The sequence below is a fragment of the Muntiacus reevesi genome, chromosome 6 (genome assembly GCF_963930625.1).
Source record: "Muntiacus reevesi chromosome 6, mMunRee1.1, whole genome shotgun sequence".
NCBI lineage: Eukaryota > Metazoa > Chordata > Mammalia > Artiodactyla > Cervidae > Muntiacus > Muntiacus reevesi.
Genome location: NC_089254.1, coordinates 36,267,342 through 36,287,057, shown reverse-complemented (window position 1 = coordinate 36,287,057; position 19,716 = coordinate 36,267,342). Strand labels below are relative to the sequence as shown.

The 19,716-nt window shown below is 36.6% G+C and overlaps 1 protein-coding gene across 8 annotated transcripts in view; it reads right to left on the bottom strand.

The window, feature by feature from the left end:
- CACNA2D1 (calcium voltage-gated channel auxiliary subunit alpha2delta 1) overlaps nucleotides 1-19,716 on the bottom strand; it is a 494,429-nt gene that overhangs the window by 362,149 nt on the left and 112,564 nt on the right. For all 8 annotated transcript variants that reach the window (XM_065939979.1, XM_065939980.1, XM_065939982.1 and 5 more), the window contains exon 3: nucleotides 960-1,076. In XM_065939979.1, the coding sequence (XP_065796051.1) occupies nucleotides 960-1,076 (117 nt within the window). The remainder of the gene's footprint in view (nucleotides 1-959; nucleotides 1,077-19,716) is intronic.

Genomic DNA, 19,716 nt, shown 5'->3' with positions numbered 1-19,716 from the left:
CTCAGCTGCCTATAGTTAAGAACTCTGACATTGCCACTTATTGGCCAGAATATGTACCAATGGGGACTCAAATACTGGTAGTAGAGGTCTAAACTGATACAACCATTTTGGAAAATCAGTGTCATACTTATGTAATCTGATTTTATGAATACCCTATAGTCTAGTATTCTACTATCACGTACTGATCCGTGTTCTTGCACATATGTACCGATAAACTCGTTCAAGAAAATGAAGCCACCTTATTCATGGTTCAATCCAAATAATAATTTACCAGCAGAGAATAAATGAATAAATTAAGATATATCTTCAAAAAATAATATTTTACCATGAATCAAAATGAATTAAAGCTAAGCACAAACATCTAAAAAAATCATGTAAACATAATGTTGATGGAACAAAGGAAGTGGCTGAAGACCACATACAGCATTATGTGATTTTAATAAAGCTGAAACAAAGGAGACTAACACATGTTTAGCAAAACATTTAGGTGAGGTACAGCTACTTTTAAAGAGCAAAGAAACAAGTAATCAAATATCTAGTGTACAGGCTATCTCTGGTAGAGACGCAGGGTGATGAGACAAGAAATACTACAAAGGAAGGTTTCAGGATGCTTGCAATATTCAAGGATTTTACACTGTATGATCAGTTTAAGCATGATTATTACACATGATTACTTACATATGTATAAAAAATAGATGTATGTTCTAACTAAATATACTATTTCTCTGTATTAAAATCACCAAATATATACAAGTAAAATAATAATTATAAACAAGTTAATTCATTATTTCAAGTCCACAATGAAACCATGATCTCATCTTTTATGAACATATATTTGATGAACACAGTTTCTCAGATAAAGCAAGCATACTAAAGAAAACCTCCAAATAAAGCATGAAAGATAAATAATAAATGAATAATATAGAATAATAAAATGAGTAGATACAATTTAAACTCACCACCAGGGCTTTGGATCTGTTGCTCAGAAGTTTTTCAATATCCCTGGCTGCAATTTCTACCAGCTGTCGCGCATTATTTGGCTCCACAGTATACAAATCTTGGTATTTCTCATAAATCTGTATGAAGAGGAAATAAAATTAGTAAGAACAATAATTGCTTTTTTGGTTCCCATCCTCACGTTAGAATGTATTTAAAACCATAAACTGATTAGAAAGACAAATCTGTTCCTTGTTTCATCTTGATCTTTTTGGAGTTCCAGTGTGTTCAAAATATACATATATATACATATATGTATATGTTGATATACATATAAATATCAATTAACTGTAAGACCACAAGCTCACCAAAACTGTATATCATGTTAAAAAGTTGTAAAACATCTTGTAAGACAACAATTTGTATGTGCAATTTTGCAAATTCAAGTTGTACCTCCAACCTCAAAATTAAAAGCTGAAAGAGAAAGTCACTTAATTGTGTCCAGCTCTCTGGCACCCCATGCACTATACAGTCCACGGAATTCTCCAGGCCAGAACACTGGAGTGGGTAGCTGTGCCCTGCTCCAGGGGATCTTTCCGACCCAGCAACTGAACTGGGGTCTCCTGCATTGCAGGCAGATTCTTTACCAGCTAAGCTACAGGGAAGCCCCAAACCTGGTATTTACTGCCTTCAGCATTTTAAAGAAACAGGGAGGCTATTCTAGAGCATAGAAGAATTTAAGCATGGGACATCAAAACTGGAGGATGTGTGCACTGAAAAAAGTCGGGACAAGGGAATAAGATACTGCACTGAGGGAGACTCGCACCTTTTCCATCACCGAAGCTAAGATGCATGCTGCTAAATAGGCTAATAACCAAAAACAGAAACACAGAGAATGAAGACCTTCCACTCCTCAGGTTCATCCTGGTGGCACAGGAAGCTTCACATTTCACAGTGAAGAACAAGGAGGTCTATGTTAAAGTTTGGTTGAAGCTGTAATAGTATAAGCATTTATATAATGAAATTGAATTTTTTTTAAAACTCACTGAATAAGACTACATTGAAAGTAACCTAGACAGCAAGAGAAAACAATTACACTTCTGGCTCACATCAGCATTTATGGAAGGATTTCCCTAGAGTAGCATAAGATGTACCTGGTTTATCAAGCGTGTATACTCCTGGCAGGAAATAAAGATTAAAAGAAAAGTGAGGGGGGGGTCGCAGGGATGAGCACAAAGACAGTGAGGATGTCTGTGGCTGAAGGGCTGGCTGAAAAGGAAATCCCCTATTCATCCAACAGATGGGTTGCACATGCATGACTAAACCATCTTCAAAGCCAGGGACTGGCAGGTTTTTACTGTCTTATGAGAAGTGAATCCAGGCACAAGCAGGAACCAGTTCAACCCTGTTTTTCACTGGCATAATGCCAGCATTCTGGTTACTACCAACAGGTTCTACAGCTTGGTCCCAGCTGACCGTGGATGCTGCTGGTGAACTGGTTTCAAAAGGAGCAAGATACATAAGCTAAGATTTATTTTTTGAAGTGTGTTGGTTTCACATGAAGTTTCAGTTTTAGGTGATTTAAAATATATCAACATTTTAATCAACAAGTTAAAATAATTAACTATAACAAAAATAATTATCTAATAAATATTTTTCAGTATTTAACTCAAACTTCCACTGCTAAAATTGTTTATCATTTTCAAACCATGCGGCTTTTCCTCACACTTTGAATTTTGACCGTGTAGGTTCTCATCCCAATTATTCAAAGCACAGTAATTTAGTCATATAAAATCCCAAGATTTAATGTCATTCAGGATTCCTGCATATTACTGGATTTTTTCTACTTTTTATTGATGGACAGATTATTGTGTCCTATTTTTAAAAGACCCAGGTTGTCCATGAAGAACTCCCTCTGGTCCAAAGCTAGCTCTTTTGTTTCAGCCTAAGACCTCATCCAGGGACATGAACTCCTAAACAGATTGATTTGAGGTACAAACAGATAAAACTCAACATCACTTTAATTGATCAAGGATATTTAGTTCTGTGCAGAAAAACCAATATAACTAATTGCTGTGAAAGGCAGGTATGCTTTGTATCAGGAATATCTTGCTCATTTCTGTATAAACTCCTTCCTGTAGTATTGGGACTCTAATAGAATTGAAAGTTAGTAAAGATTAGTTCAGGACACACAGTCTCTACTTCATATCATGTACTACAGTTAATGGCAATTATTAATCACTATCTATGTATGTGAGACATATAAAATGCCAAAAAGGATGAATGAATTATAAATAAGGAAAAACTAGTTCAAGTATATATATATTTTTCTCAAACAGAAAATATTCTCTCAAGTTCCACTTAAACAGTAATCTTTAAAAGCTTAGGAAATAAAAAATAAGATCCAGAATGCAAATAAACTTTAATAAACACAGTCAAGGAAGCTTAAGTCTAGAGCCCCAATGTAAATGCCCTGCCATACATTTTAAGGTACAATACCACATTTGAAATGTTTTCATTGTAATAAAACATCAATTAGAATCATGTAACAGCCACCACCAAAAGAAGTGGACTCTGCTTCTGGTTTCAAAGAATGCAATCTTGTTTATTCTGTTGCATGAGATATTGCAATGTCTCTCAAAGAGACAGAACCTGGTGCATGTTTAGCGAATAATTTTCAGAGTAGAAGGTTTCACATGGATTTTTAAGATATTATATTTCCTTAACTTACGGGTATTTACAATTCATTCCACCACTAAAACAAACCACATTTCTATAATATTTAACATGCTAACATGAATATTTTAAAGAGCCTTAGATATCTTTTTTCTTCTTCCTAGTTTTTCTTTTCCTTTATAGAAAATTAATTATCTGCTTTACCACTTTATCCAATGTCTTTCCTGACAGAAAAACAGCATGATGGGAATAACATCAGTTTCTGGCACCAGACAGAGCTACATTCACATCACATGTCAGCTCCTCACATGCTATGTGACACTGGCTTCCGTTTCTTCTACTAGAAAGAATGGAGCACATAAAGAGAATTCAAGACAGGATCTTTTTCCTCCTGACGGATAACACTAACATGCTTTTAATTTTTTCTATAGTTCAAATCTTCACACTGCCACCCTTGACACTAGTCTTGACAAAAAGAATATTTGTCGCCTTGTACATTCTTTCCTTCTCATCATCTTAACTAGCTGGTTTTAATATTCTTTCACTACAAAACTCACAGGCCAAGATTTGCTGTGATAACAGAAACCATGGTTTCCCTACCTTTTTCACTGAAAACGTCCAGTAAGTCTCGTTGCTGTATAGTTAAGCCCATGGTTCAGTGATAATTTTCAGAACAATACATTTAAAAATAACTCACCTGTAATTATCTTAAAAAAAAAAATCACTCACTGACACAATCACTAAATAAACATAACTAATGAAATGTTTCAGAAATCATAATATTAGTGTCACACCATGGAATTATACCATGAAATACATGAATTCCCCTACGTATGAATGAACTCCCTTCTGAGAGCACATTCATAAATCCAATTTGCTCGTTAAGTCCAACAAAGTTAGCAAAGGTCCCCAGCTAACACAATCTGCTACATACTGCTGCTTTTACATTTGCTTTCAGATATCCTGGGCTTGAAATAAAGATACTGTACTACTGTAGTATACTATAAAGTACACAAAAGCACAAACACCTAGAGAGGATGCATGCATGTAATGATGAATTTCACACGTGTGAATTAATTTATGTGATTGAATATGAGAACGCACTTCTGCATCTTCGAAAGTTCGCATCTTGCAGGTTCATGTGCAGGCTGTGCTGTGCTTAGTCACTCAGTCATTTCCAACTCTTTGTGACCCCATGGACTGTAGCCTACCAGTCTCCTCCATCCACTGAATTTCCCAGGCAAGAGTCCCGGACTGGGTTGCTGTTTCCTTCTCCAGGGGATCTTCCCAACCCAAGGATCAAACTTGGATCTCCCACATTGCTGGCAGATACTTTACCGTCTAAGCTACGCAGGAAGCTAAAACCGTCCACCACTTTCAATTAATCATTTTATTAATGGCAACAGTGCGTGTCAGGCTTCGGAATGTAAGTGTGGAGAGACTTTAGGTCCCATTTCACATCACTCAGGAGCAAACCACTGCCCAGAGCAGAAGGAGATGAAATCCTAATGTATCATAGTCACACAAAGGGAACCTGAGTGCCACTCTCTATCTGGGGCCTCTCTTTGTTTCAGCAGGATGTGAAGAAATATTCATAGCAAAGCCCCTTGGGATGAACAAGTAAGGAGGCTGGAAATTAAGGATAATTATCTCTTATAGGAGATGACCTTGCTATGAGTTCAAGGGGAGCCCAGTGCAGACTGAATGGCCAGTGGGAAGCAGAAGTCCAACTGAAGAATAATGGTGAAAACTATCTGGAAAGACTTTCCAAGTTCTTAGTAGCAATAACATTAATATCCATGTCAACAGAACAGAAGACAGTAAATACACCAGATATCTTGTCATGTCAATTTCCCTTGTACCCAGAGGCCCAGGAGAAAAGTCAAGAAAATCAGAGAATACTGAAAGGGAGTTGGAACTCTGAATTAACTGACTATAAAACTGATCACAAGAGACTGTTTTAAACTGAAAGAGCCTAACCATGAAATTGTGAGAATAATTTTTCCCCCATTCTGGGAGAAACAACAGCAGCTCAGTTAAGTTGTTGCTGGCAGTAAGTTCAGTTCCCAAAAGATAAACACAGTCAAATTTCTGCATAGTAAATAAAAATATGTACATTTTCACAGTCCCTTCAATAGTTGTACATTTACTTCCCTACAAGTTCCCTCCTTCCCAGGAACTTGTCCTGGACAAGCCATCAACACCTCTGCCATCTTTCCCTTGGAAATCCCTGATGAAACAGGAGTCAGAGGAGTTTCCTTACAAATGGGTAGCAATATTTTAATGTAAGACCTTGCCCTTGGCCCCTGCCTAAAGCATCAGGACATACCAGACCTATGCTAAAAACAAAGGAGAAAAGGAAAGATATATTCATTTGAATGCAGAGTTCCAAAGAATAGCAAGCAGGATAAGAAAGCCTTCCCCGGTGATCAATGAAAAGAAATAGTGGAAAACAACAGAATGAGAAAGGCCAGCGATCTCTTCAAGAAAATTACAGATACCAAGGGAACATTTAATGCAAAGATGGGCACAATAAAGGACAGAAATGGTGTAGACGTACAGAAGCAGAAAATATTAAGAAGAGGTGACAATAATACACAGAACAATACAAAAAAGATCTTCATGACCCAGATAATCACAATGTTGTGATCACTCATCTAGAGCAAGACATTCTGGAATGTGAAGTCAAGTGGACCTTAGGAAGCATCACTATGAACAAAGCTAGTGGAAGTGATAGACTCCCAGTTGAGCTATTTCAAATCCTAAAAGATGATGCTATTAAAGTGCTGCACTCAATATGCCAGCAAATTTGGAAAACCCAGCAGGGGTCACAGGACTGGAAAAGATCAGTTTTCATTCCAATCCTAAAGAAAGGCAATGCCAAAGCATGTTCAACTACCACACAATACTTCATCTCACATGCTAGCAAAGTAACGTTCAAAATTCTCCAAGCTAGGCTTCAACAGTACATAAACTGTAAACTTCCAGATGTTCAAGCTGGATTTAGAAAAGGCAGAGAAACCAGAGATCAAATTGCGAACATCCGCTGGATCAACTGAAAAACAAGAGAGTTCTCAAAAAACATCTACCTCTGCTTTATTGACTAAACCAAAGGTTTTGACCATGTAGATCACAACCAACTGTGGAAAATTCTTCAAGAGATGGGAATGCCACACCACCTTGCCTGCCTCCTGAGAAATCTGTATGCAGGTCAAGAAGCAACAGTTAGAATCAGACATGGAACAAGAGACTAGCACCAAATTGGAAAAGGAGTACATCAAGGCTATATATTGTCACCCCGCTTATTTAACTTATATGCAGAGAACATCATGTGAAATGCTGGGCTGGATGAAGCACAAACTGGAATCAAGACTGCCGGGAGAAATATCAGTAACCTCAGATACATAGATGACACCACCCTTATGGCAGAAAGTGAAGAGGAACTAAAGAACCTCTTGATGAAACTGAAAGAGAAGAGTGAAAAGGTTGGCTTAAGATTCAACATTCAAAAAATGAAGATCATGACATCTGGTCCCATCACTTCATAGCAACTAGATGGGAAAACAGTGGAAACAGTGACAGACTTTATTTTCTTGGGCTTCAAAATCACTGCAGATGGTGACTGTCATGAAATTAAAAGATGCTTGCTGCTTGGAAGAAAAGCTATGACCAACCTAGACAGCATATTAAAAACCACAGACATTACTTTGCTGACAAAGGTCCACCTAGTCAAGGCTATCGTTTTTCCAGTAGTCATGAAAGGATGTGAGAGTTGGACTATAAAGAAAGCTGAGCACTGAAGAATTGATGCTTTGGAACTATGGTGTTAGAGAAGACTCTTGAGAGTCCCTTGGACTGCAAGGAGATCTAACCAGTCCATCCTAAAGATCAGCCCTCAGTGTTCATTGGAAGGACTGATGTTGAAGCTGAAACTCCAACATTTTGGCCACCTGATGCAAAGAGCTGACTATTATGAAAAGACCCTGATGGTGGGAAAGATTGAAGGCAGGAGGAGAAGAGGATGACAGAGGATGAGATGGTTGGATGGCATCACTGACTTTGAGCAAGCTCTGGGAGTTAGTGATGTACAGGGAAGCCTGGAGTGCTGAAGTCCATGGGGTCACAAAGAGTCAGACAATGAACTGATATTGGACCTGGAAGCAGGTAATTCCTGAATTAATAATCTGTGAGGAATCAGATAGAAAAGATCTACACGAACAAGGGTAATATATTGAACCAATCAAATTTTCTCCACATAGGATGACAGATGGATCAAAGTTAAAAGCAGTAGCAAAAGTGAAAAGACTAGCAGGAGAAAGTCTTCAAATACTACTAGTGCGATAAATGATGGCTATGGTAGGTAGAGTAATGACTTCCCAAAGATAAACACATCTTTATCTCTAGAACCTGTGAATATTTTGTTACATGGCAAAGAGGAATTAATTTTGTAGATGAAGTTTTGCTAATCAGTTGCATTTAAAGAGATTATCCTGGCTTGTCCTGGAGAGTCGAATGTATTCACAAAGATTCTTAAAAAAACAGAGGAGGAAAAGGCAACCATGCAAGAGAAAATCAAATGGATGGTAATGTGAGAAGAAATTATCTGTGTTGAAATTACCTGTGTTGCTGGCTATGAAAAGAAAAATGGGTCATGAGGCAAGGAAAGGACTTCTGATCCACAGCATTGTAAGATAATAAATGTGTTATGTCAGTAAATTTAGAGTAATTTGTGACACTCACAATAGAAAATTAACACAATGAGTTAGCAGTGGAGACAATGCTAATACTCAGCCTCAGGGGCTGTCTTGGCTCTAGACCTTCCCTCTCACTGCCCAAACTATCTTCCAAACACCTCAAATTCTTGCTAAACCCCAGACTCTTCCTGAGTTCGCTTAAATGTGGTACTTTTACATGTAGTCCTACAGTAAATTCCCCAAGTGATTCACTCTACAAAAACTAAAAATTCTAAGAAGTATTTTTCTAAGTTGCGATTAACATTGTTTATTAAATACACTTTGAATATCCATTTCATTAGTCATCAGACTCTCTTCACTGAAATGAAAAAATAAGCTCTATTGTGAGAAGTGTACAATTTGTATTAAACTTTATGAAATAATGAAGCTATCTCATGACTCCCATTATAGCCTTCATAATTGTTTAGGAGCCTGAAAAGAAATATTAGAAAGAGGAGCTAAAAATATAAAGAATAGATGGCACACACTGTACAAAAACATATATGAGTTAGGTGAATGAATATGATTCTACCTCATAATAATGAAAGGTGGGGGTAAGAAAAAAGTTAGAATATACACCTCACCATCATTCCAATTTCACTATCTTTATTGACTAAATTCATATATCTTCATTACTGATGCAGGCAGGAAAAGAGGTTCACTACCCAGAAGTTTAACATTCAGAAAACTAAGATCATGGCATCTGGTCCCATCACCTCATGGGAAATAGATGGGGAGACAGTGGAAACAGTGTCAGACTTTATTTTTGAGGGCTCCAAAATCACTGCAGATGGTGATTGCAGTCATGAAATTAAAAGATGCTTACTCCTTGGAAGGAAAGTATGACCAACCTAGATAGCATATTAAAAAGCAGAGACATTACTTTGCCAACAAAGGTCCATCTGGTCAAGGCTATGGTTTTCCCAGTGGTCATGTTTGGATGTGAGAGTTGGACTGTGAAGAAAGCTGAGTGCCAAAAAATTCATGCTTCTGAACTGTGGTGTTGGAGAAGACTCTTGAGAGTCCCTTGGACTGCATGGAGATCCAACCAGTCCATCCTAATGGAAATCAGACCTGGGTGTTCATTGGAAGGACTGATGCTGAAGCTGAAACTCCAATACTTTGGCCACCTCATGCGAAGAGCTGACTCATTGGAAAAGACCTTGATGCTGGGAGGGATTGGGGGCAGGAGGAGAAGGGGACGACAGAGGATGAGATGGCTGGATTGCATCAGTGACTCAGTGGACATGGGTTTGAGTAAACTCCGGGAGTTGGTGATGGACAGGGAGGCCTGGCGTGCTGCGATTCATGGGGTCACGAAGAGTCTGACATGACTGAGCGACTGAACTGAACTGAACTGAACCCCCTTGATGACTTTAGATACTCATAAAATCAATTTCATTTACTTTTAGTTGAATTCTGCAGTTTGGGATTTTTTTTTCCCTTTGTAATAGTGTTCTGTGGGCTTCTGAATTACTTGTTTCCTAACAACTTAAGAATGTCTTGTTTCTTAAAAGATACAGTAACACAAAAGTATGATATAATTTTTTTCTTGGTCACTTTCAAGGATGAAAGTTCCCTTGAGAAATTTTTACAATTCAAAGGTACAGTCTTCCTTTAAATTTATTATAAATCTCATCATCATCTAAGCTGGCCAGCAGAGAGAGACATTAAGATATGTGAAGAGTCCTTCATGTAAGGTAAAGAGTTAACTACTGACACCAAATCTGAATTGATGTTGGAATATATTTTATCAAAAAAAAAAAAAAAAAAAAAAAAAACCAACCTTCCTTCCTCCATTGAAAACTAGCTGATTTCAAAAGGTAAACTTTGCCATAAAAAAATATGAAGTATCTCCTAATTAACCCCCTAAACTATTCAAACTCTTCCCTCTTAATTTAAAAAGCAAATAATGCAATCTCAAATAAAAGTCAAGCTTTTAAAATGTGTTGTATCAGCTAACACAATTGGGTAAAAAAGATGAATACCAACATCAATTGTATATGAATCCAATAGAATTTCTGTAAATTTATGAAGATATAAGCATTCGTAAGATGAAAGAATATGTTAATATCATTAAAAGAACCAGATTTGATTGTCTACAATTTCATTTTAAATAAATACAGTTCCTTTTTTCTTTCAATAACCTAGTTTTTTGAGTTTTTTCCAATAACCTAGTTTTTTGAGTTTTTTGAGTTCTTTGAAATTTTTACAGCTTCAGTTCTCTGTATTTTTGCTACCTTTGAGCATATGCAAACATCATTAACGTGTAAGAATCATGTTTATTGTGTATTTCCTACTTCTCTTACTCATAATGCTAGTATCAAGAGGACAGATTCTTGTCCATTTTGTTCACTGGTTCAGTCCAGCACACAGTATAATGCCTGGCATGTAGCAGGCACTCAATAAATACTGATGACATGAATCAGTGAATGGACCCTGATCCTGCTACTACGTCAGACTTTTCTAGCAATGTGAATGCTTATTTAACAAAGTCTTCCTTATATTTTAAAAATGCATATCTATTTTGAACCCCCAAAAAGGCTACAAAAGGTGTTTTGCAGTTATATAATGAAATAAAAACAACACCTAAATGATAATTCGATTCTAATAATAAATACACAAATAAGGTATTGATCAATATGAGGAAGAGTATTATTACAGTTCCATTGAAGAGGTACAGAAAATTTGGCTATCAGAATTCAAAGAAAAGTAAGATTACATGGGTTGTGATAGTCAAAAGATGGTATTACAGTCATGTTTTAGAGGAAATATGCATTAATGGGAGAGAAAGATATCCGAATGAATGCGATGAAAGGAATTATTGGACAATACTGAAAGGCAAAATAGAACACTATGATGAAAAGCTTTAAAATTCAGGATATTGGTTTGTATTTTACTATGTAGTCAAGTCCAAGCTATTTTAAACTGACTTCTAGAACATCCAGTGCCTATTGTAACAATTCATACATAGGAAGAATTCAAAATACAACATAGGCTTGTTTATTATAAACATGATCCAAATATATATACATACATGTATATATAAACATATTCACACGTGTTAGTCATGTACACACACACATATGCATAAATACACATATACAATATGTCATATTCTCACTTCTACAGTACATGTTTTTCCTGTCATAATTACATCAAACAGGCATTCTAAAATCAGACACCAGAGTTTGATATTTTCCCTACTTCTCTTATTCCTTCCATTTGATACAACACAGGGTCTTAGCTGGGACAGGATCACATATCAACTGGGACATTATTTTGAGGAAGAATATTAAGAAAGAAGTCAAAATTAGTGACTCTTCCACAGCATACACTCCTTCTTGCCCTAATTCCTAGTAACAAGAATTTCATGGTGACACTTTTGAGCAATATATTTGAAATGTAAGAAAGAACAGAACAAGTGACAACCATAAATATGCCTGTTCACTTTCTCCATACTACACATAGGAATCGGTGATTATTTTTAACAAAAAATACAAGTGAAATACTAGGGGTCACTTCTGGAATAAGGAAAACAACTCTAACAAAGACTAAGATGAGCATGAAAAAGATCCAGATCAAGAATTCTTCAGTTATTAGGCTGGAGACATCACCCACGTATGGTAAGTTTTAAGTTTCTCTCAGGATACTTAAAATTAAAACAAGAAAAATATTAAGATATGTATAAAACCTACCTACTTAGTTTTCTGTTTGTTTTTAATTCCAGAAGTAACTTATTAAACTATTCTCTTTCCCTTTGAATGACTGGAGCTATATATGAATTGTGTATGTGTTTTGACCAGAAAATTCATATATAATTAAAAGAGATCATAATAGATTTTATAAAAACTAAATTAAAAAAATAATTAACCATAGGCTGAGTGAGAGGCTCTTTTAATGTCCCTAACCTCAAACGACCTAAATTCATTTCACTGCCAACAAAAGAATTTTGAAGAGGAGCAGGGTTTAATTTGCCCTTAACCATCATACCTTATTAACAAACAGCTTTTGGAAAGTAAAACTGCTAGTCAGCGATGCTGAGATCCAATGTTTACAACTTTATATTCATTTAAAGAATTCTGGGAGATTTATCCTTGCCTTAAATTCTTCAGTCCTTCTAGAGTGGCTTTGCAAACTCAGCACTGCACTATGGACATTTCTACTCGATAAGTCTGTTATGGGGTGGTGTCCTGTGCATTACGGGATGTTTAGCAGCATCCTCAGTCTCCACACTAGATGCCTGTAGCACTCACCCCTCCCCCACCCCTGGCTGTGACAATCACAGATGTTTCCAAGCATTGACAAATGTCCCCTGGGGGACAAAACTGCCCCTGGCTGAGAACCACTGCTCTAGATATAAAGACATTAATGACGGATGTCTTTAGGGGGGAAAAAAGTAGCAGCAGTAGCTCTGCATTGCATATTCAGCGTGTGCGGTAGTAAATCATCGTCTTTTACACCATTCATCTTCATTCTGGAGAAGAAGCCAACACTTGCCTACAACACTTAGGAGCTTTTAGTTCCCTCTCTTTGTGCAGCTCATAGACAAGCAAAGAACACAACTACTATACATACTCTCTAGTAATTATTATTACCAAGCCATTTGATTGCTATTTGGAGAAACAATAACAAATCATTCATCCTTCAAGTACTAGCATAATTTAAAGTGTTAATTACTGATTGACAATGGAACAGATTTGTAAGGTAGAAAACATCTGTAATAATCCTTCACTGTTCATGTGTGTGAAATAACAGTACTTAAAAATCTGTTAATAAAATATTGAAAGTCACCTTAAGATTAGAAATTCCCTTAGTGTATTCTGTATCTTTGAAAATGAATGTAATTAACTACAATCTTATAAAAGAAAATAGCTTCTTACTTTAAAATCTCCAGTAGTTGGGTAAAGGGCGTCCACAGTCTCTACTGATAATACAGTCTATAGTCAAATAGAGCTCTTTCTCCTAAGAGAAAGCGTTTCACCCCTAAAATCATAACAATCTCAGGTTGCTGACATGCAAAGGTAACTGATTTAATTACAACACTTCATCATTGAGGGAATAAGGCAACTCTAAATAAAACCAGGACATATGAAACAAAAATAAACAGCTCCGTTTGAAAAGTAATTATATTACCTTTATAATCATTATATTGCCTTTATAAAGTAATTATAAATATATAAAGTATATTGCTTTTACAAAGTAATACAAAGCTACATTTTTAAAAATAATAAGAATTTAACTTCTTCACAGCATCTACTATTGTTTTCATATTTCATGTTATTTTCTTTTTACCCCTGTAACATTTCTATAAGCAAGGGAGAATTTTACTATCTGCCTCACTGAACAAGCAGGTAAAGAGAAATCTAGCATCATTCTACTACTTAACAGAATCACCTCAAGTAGAAAAGAAGATTCCCCAATCCCGTTGTTGCCTCTGCATCTTGCTGACTTCTTTGTCATAATCACCAATGACTAATTACATTCTGATCCTAGAAAATATTTTATTTACATAAAGATGGCATGACCACAGTGTCAGAGCATCAGTCTGTTAATCCCATAAGTAACTAATGAAAAGAAATTTTTCACTTAAAACAGTTATGTAAATACTAACTTAATTAAGAGCTCTGAATGTTCAATATTTAGACACATTTCATATTTACATTTTTGAGAGCATATTAAAATATGAAGATTATTAATTTCAACATAACTTTAAGTTATGAAATCATAACAGTGAATCAAAAGCCAGGAAATTCTATGATAATGCCTTTGCAGCCTGAGTCTACTTCAAGAATAAACTTCCAGGAAAAATTAATCAGTAAGTTTCTCAAATGTGTTTGCAGATTCCAGCCTAACATGTTAGAAATCCAGACAGAATTTACTTTTAAGAAGTAGGTCTTATAAAAACAATGTGACAAGCATCATTTCAACTCTCTTAGATAACAAGAGTCTCTGTCAACAAAAACTTGGATTTCCCTAACATCCTTCATTATAAGATGACACAACACATTAGAATTGAAATAAAAGGGAAGTAGAGAGGAGTGTCCAATAATGGGGTAAAAATTTCAAGATGCACATATTGTTAACACTAGAGGAACAGCCAATGTACCTTCCATTGACATAAGAAAAATCTGGGAGGCTTATAAAGCATCAAGTAAAGCTGCAAGAAAGACCTAACATTATATGCTGGGGAGAAATGCACAGGGTAGCCTGGAATTCCTGTGATGTTCAAAGGCTTAAATGCCTCTCCGTTGAGCCACAGGGAGCAGAAGACACAGAGCAAGTCAGGCCTTCACGATTCCTGGGCCCCAGAGCTAGGACTAGGGTGAGGGAACAAAATTTCAGGAGCCACTCACTCACTCTGAAGATCGTAAAAACTTTAGACTCTCAGGATGAGTAAGCCTCCCTAAATTCCCCACCCTCAGTGCATCCTGTGCCTCACCTTGTTCCAGATTCTGCAAATCCCCTGTCCCCACCCAGTCCCTGCCAGAAAAGACAGACCTTCTTAGAATGAGGAGAAACTACCTCTTCCAAAATGCAGCCTTCAAAATAATTAGCCTTATTACTAATAAGCAATAACTTACTACTAATACCAAATATGTTCTGCCCAGGGATAAAAGTGAGTAAACAAAGACTTAAATAAGCAAATGTAAGTGATAACTATCAATCCCTTCCTTCTGTAATAAAGAGGAGGGAATAAGAAAGTCTTGGACTCCTAAAGGGAAAAGAAGAGGTGTGAAGAAAACAGTGCACAAAAGAGACAACAAATCTCCTGGCTGACTGTACTTTACTTAACTGTTGGGGTTTGCTTTCCCCAGGGTAGAGGCAGTCAACTGCAACAATTGAGCATTTCTGACAGACAGCAGATTTCTCTTTCCTTTTAATATAATTTTTTGTGGATTCAGAATGGCATTTTATAAAATGAAACAATGGTTTCTAATCAATTTATTTTTAGAAATCTTTTAAATAAACCAAAATTTATTGTTATAGAGCCAATTCATTTAGAATATCTGATCATTTTGATATTGGTTGAAATTTAGCTACAATTTTATCACTAAACGATGTTTTCTCAGATGAAATTCATTATTATATTTATTACATATTAAGTATTACTAAATTATATTATATTTAATATTTTAATTTTAATAAATAACTATAATATATACTATTAACTATAGTATTAAATTATATATTACACAATGTTGAATGTTATTAAAATATTAAATGAAAAAATGGTTGCTAGAGAATGTTTTATAAACTTTGTTTCCAAAAATATTAAGACAAAGAATATTCAAAGAATATTAAGGGCACCTTAATTTTTTAAATGTCATCTATTTATTAATATATGATTATCAGCTTCTTCATTTGCCAGCATGACAATAAAAACTTTGTGTTTGTGTGTCTGTATATGAGTTTAAAAGTTATAAAATGTCTTTACTGAAAGAAATTAGAAAAGACATAAATAAACGGAAAGATATCCTGTGTACAATGGGAGAATTAATATTGTTAAAATGGCCATAGCATTGTGAAATGGGAGTATTTCCTGTCATATCAATAAACATGGATGTCACAGCCATCAGGGATTCCAGCCCTCCAAATGTGAGTTTCTGAGCCCAGGAAGAACAGTGCCATTGAGCTGCCACCACTCCTTACAATAAGCAAGGGACTGGGACCGGGAGCCTGGTGTGCTGCCGCCTATGGGGTTGCACAGAGTCGGACACGACTGAAGTGACTTAGCAGCAGCAGCAAGGATAGGAATAATAAAATCAAAGGATGCTGACCCTAGATAGAGGAGATACATATGAAAGGAATTTCAGTAAGCCCAGACTCTTGTATCTTCCCATACACAGAAAAGCACTACATTCCTTAACTTGAGATATCTGGTTTTCCTTAATTAACAATAATCTTTTAATTGTCAAACGACCTGCTTTGCTACAAGTTTCTATAACCTAAATTGTCCCTGCACCTGCTCAGAACAGTTCTCTCAAGGTCACCTGAGATGCTGTCTCCTGGTCTTGAATTTCTAAAAAATCCCATTAAATAAAACCTAACTCTCAACTTTTAGATTGTGACTATTTTTTAACTTAACACTACCCAAAGTTATCTTTAGATTCAACACAGTCACCATCAAAATACCAAAGGCATTCTTTACAGAAGTAGAAGAAACAATCATAAAATGTGTGTGGAATCAAAGAAGACCTCAAATGGTCAAATCCATTCTGAGAACAAAGAATATAACTAGAAGTATCACACTTTCTGCTTTCAAACTACACTACAAAGCCATGGTAGTAAAAAAAAAAAAAAAAAAAACAGTACAGTACTGGCATAAAATACATACACAGACCAGTGAAAGAGAATAAAGAGCCCAGAACTAAATTCCAGTATTAGTGTTAGTCATTCAGTTGTGTTACTCTTTGTGACCCTACTGACTGTAACCCACCAGGCTCCTCTGTTCAAGGAATTCTCCAGGCAAGAATACTGGAGTGGGTTGCCTTTCCCCTTTCCAGGGGATCTTCCCAACCCAGGGATCAAACATAGGTCTCCTGCACTGCAGGGAGATTCTTTACCAACTGAACCAACAGGGAAGCCCTTAAATTTCAGTACATACAATCAACTAATATTCAACAAGAGAGCCAAGAATACCCAAGGGAGAAAGAATAGTCTCTTTGATGAATAATGCTGGTAAAACTGGAAAAACACAAGCCCAATACATAAATTGGACACCTATCTCACACCACTTGCAAAAATTGACTCGTAATGGTTCAAAGACTCAAACATAAGACTTCATGCCATAAAAATCCTAGAAGAAAACATAGGTGAGAACTTCAATGATATTCTTTTGGCAATGATTTTTTGGACAATGCCAAAAGCACAAAACAAGTAAAGCAAAATCAACAAATGGTACCGTATCAAATTAAAAAGCTTCTGCAAAGCAAAAACAAAACCATTAACAAAATGAAAAGGTAGTCTACAGAATGGGAGAAAATTGGCAAACAGTCTCAAAATAAGTTAATTAGCAAAATATATTTAAAAACTAACACAACATAATAATAACAAAAAATGACCCTATGAAAAAAATTGGCATCAGAAATAGAAACTTTCCCAAAGAGGTCATCAAAATGAGCACAGGCACATGAGAAGATGCTCAACATCACTAATAATCAGGGAATGCAAATAAAAACCACAAGATATCACTTCATATCTGTTACAATGGCTATCATCAAGTAGATGCTGGGAGAAATACCAATGATCTCAGATATGCAGATGACACCACCCTTATGGAAGAAAGCAAAGAAGAACTAAAGAGCCTCTTGATGAAAGTGAAAGAGGAGAGTGAAAAAGCTGACTTAAAACTCAACATTCAGAAAACTAAGATCATGACATCTGGTCCCATCATTTCATGGCAAATAGATGGGGAAACGGTGGAAACAATGACAAACTTTATTTTTGTTGGGCTTCAGAATCACTGCAGATGGTGACTGCAGCTATGAAATTAAAAGATACTTACTTCTTGGAAGGAAAGTTATGACCAATCTAGACAGCATATTAAAAAGCAGAGACATTACTTTGCCAGCAAAGGTCTGTCTAGTCAAAGCTATGGTTTCTCCAGGAGTCATGTATGGATGTGAGAGTAGGACTATAAAGAAAGCTGAGCACAGAGGAATTGATGCTTTTGAACTGTGGTGTTGGAGAAGACTCTTGAGAGTCCCTTGGACTGCAAGGAGATCCAACCAGTCCATCCTAGAGGAAATCAGTCCTGAATATTCACTGGAAGGACTGATGCTGAAGCTGAAACTCCAATAGTTTGGCCACCTGATGTGAAGAGCTGACTCATTGGAAAAGACCCTGATTCTGTGAAAGGTTGAAGGCGGGAGAAGGGGATGACAGAGGGTTGGATGGCATCACTGACTCAGTGGACATGAGTGTGAGTAAACTCTGGGAGTTGGTGATGGACAAGAAGGCCTGGCATGCTCCAGTCCTTGTAATTACAAAGAGTCGGACACAACTGATCGACTGAACTGAACTGAACTCCTCACATGTATTGGTGAAAAGGTAAACTTCATACCTGTGGGGGTAGTATATTAGCTCAAGTACTATGGAAAACAATATGGATGGAAGTGTCTCAAAAAGTTAAAAATAGATCTACTGTATGGTCCAGCAATTCTACTTCTGGGGGTAAACCCAAAGTAAAGAAAACAATAGTCGGCTGAGACATATGTAACTTCATGTTTACTGCAGCACCATTCACCACAGCCAAGAAATAAGAACAACCCAAATGCCTATCAATGGACGAATGAACACCAAAGATGTGGTATATATACAATAAAATATTGTCTTTCAAGCCATGAAAAAGGAAGATATTCTGCCATTTTCAACAACATGGATGGACCCTGAGCACATTATGTTATGTGATACAAGCCGGAGAAAGACAAATAGTGCACACTGTCACCTACAGGTGGAATCTACGAAAAATCAAACATGACAAGAACCAACAACAGAGTGTAAACTATGGATTACTGGGGACAGGAGGCAATGGGATAAGATTAATAGTCTCTAAGGGTACGAGCTTGTAACAAGTTCTAAAATAATGATACAGATTTAATGTATGGTTTACTGACCACAAATGATAACAGTGTCCTCTAAGTACATAATATGAAAAATATCATTACAATGGCAAGCATACTAAAAAATATAAAGGAGTCAAAGTAACATAATGAATACCTTAAGTTTACATAATGTCAAATTTATCCAGTAGAAAATAAATAAAAGTATCACAATGTATTCAAAAATTCTATAATTCAAAGTGTTTAAAAACACCTATCTGGAAGATGGCAGAGGAATAGGATGGGGAGATCACTTTTCCCCCCACAAATTTATTGAAAGATCATTTGAACACTGAACAAACACCACAAAACAACTTCTGAACGCTGGCAGAGGACACCAGGCACCCAGAAAGGCAGCCCACTGTCTGTGAAAGGAGGTAGCACACGATATAAAAGATAAAGAAGAGAGACAGAAGAGTTAGGGACGGAGACCCGTCCCAGGGAGGGAGTCGTAAAAGAGGAGACGTTCCCAAACACTAGGAAACCCTCTCACCAGAGGGTCTGTGCGGAGTTTTGGAATCTCAGAGGGCAACATAACCGGGAGGGAAAAATAAATAAATAAAACCCAGGGATTACGCACCTAACCACAACTCCCAGTGGAGTAGCCAAGACACTCACATCTGTCACCTGCAAGCGGGGGCTGAACAGGGAGGCGCAGGCTGATCTGCTTAAGGGTAAGGACCAGGCCTGAATGTTGAGGACAATCTGAGGGCGCTAAGGTGAGATAGCAATCCAAACTATGGGATAGCCAGAGAGAAAAAAAAACA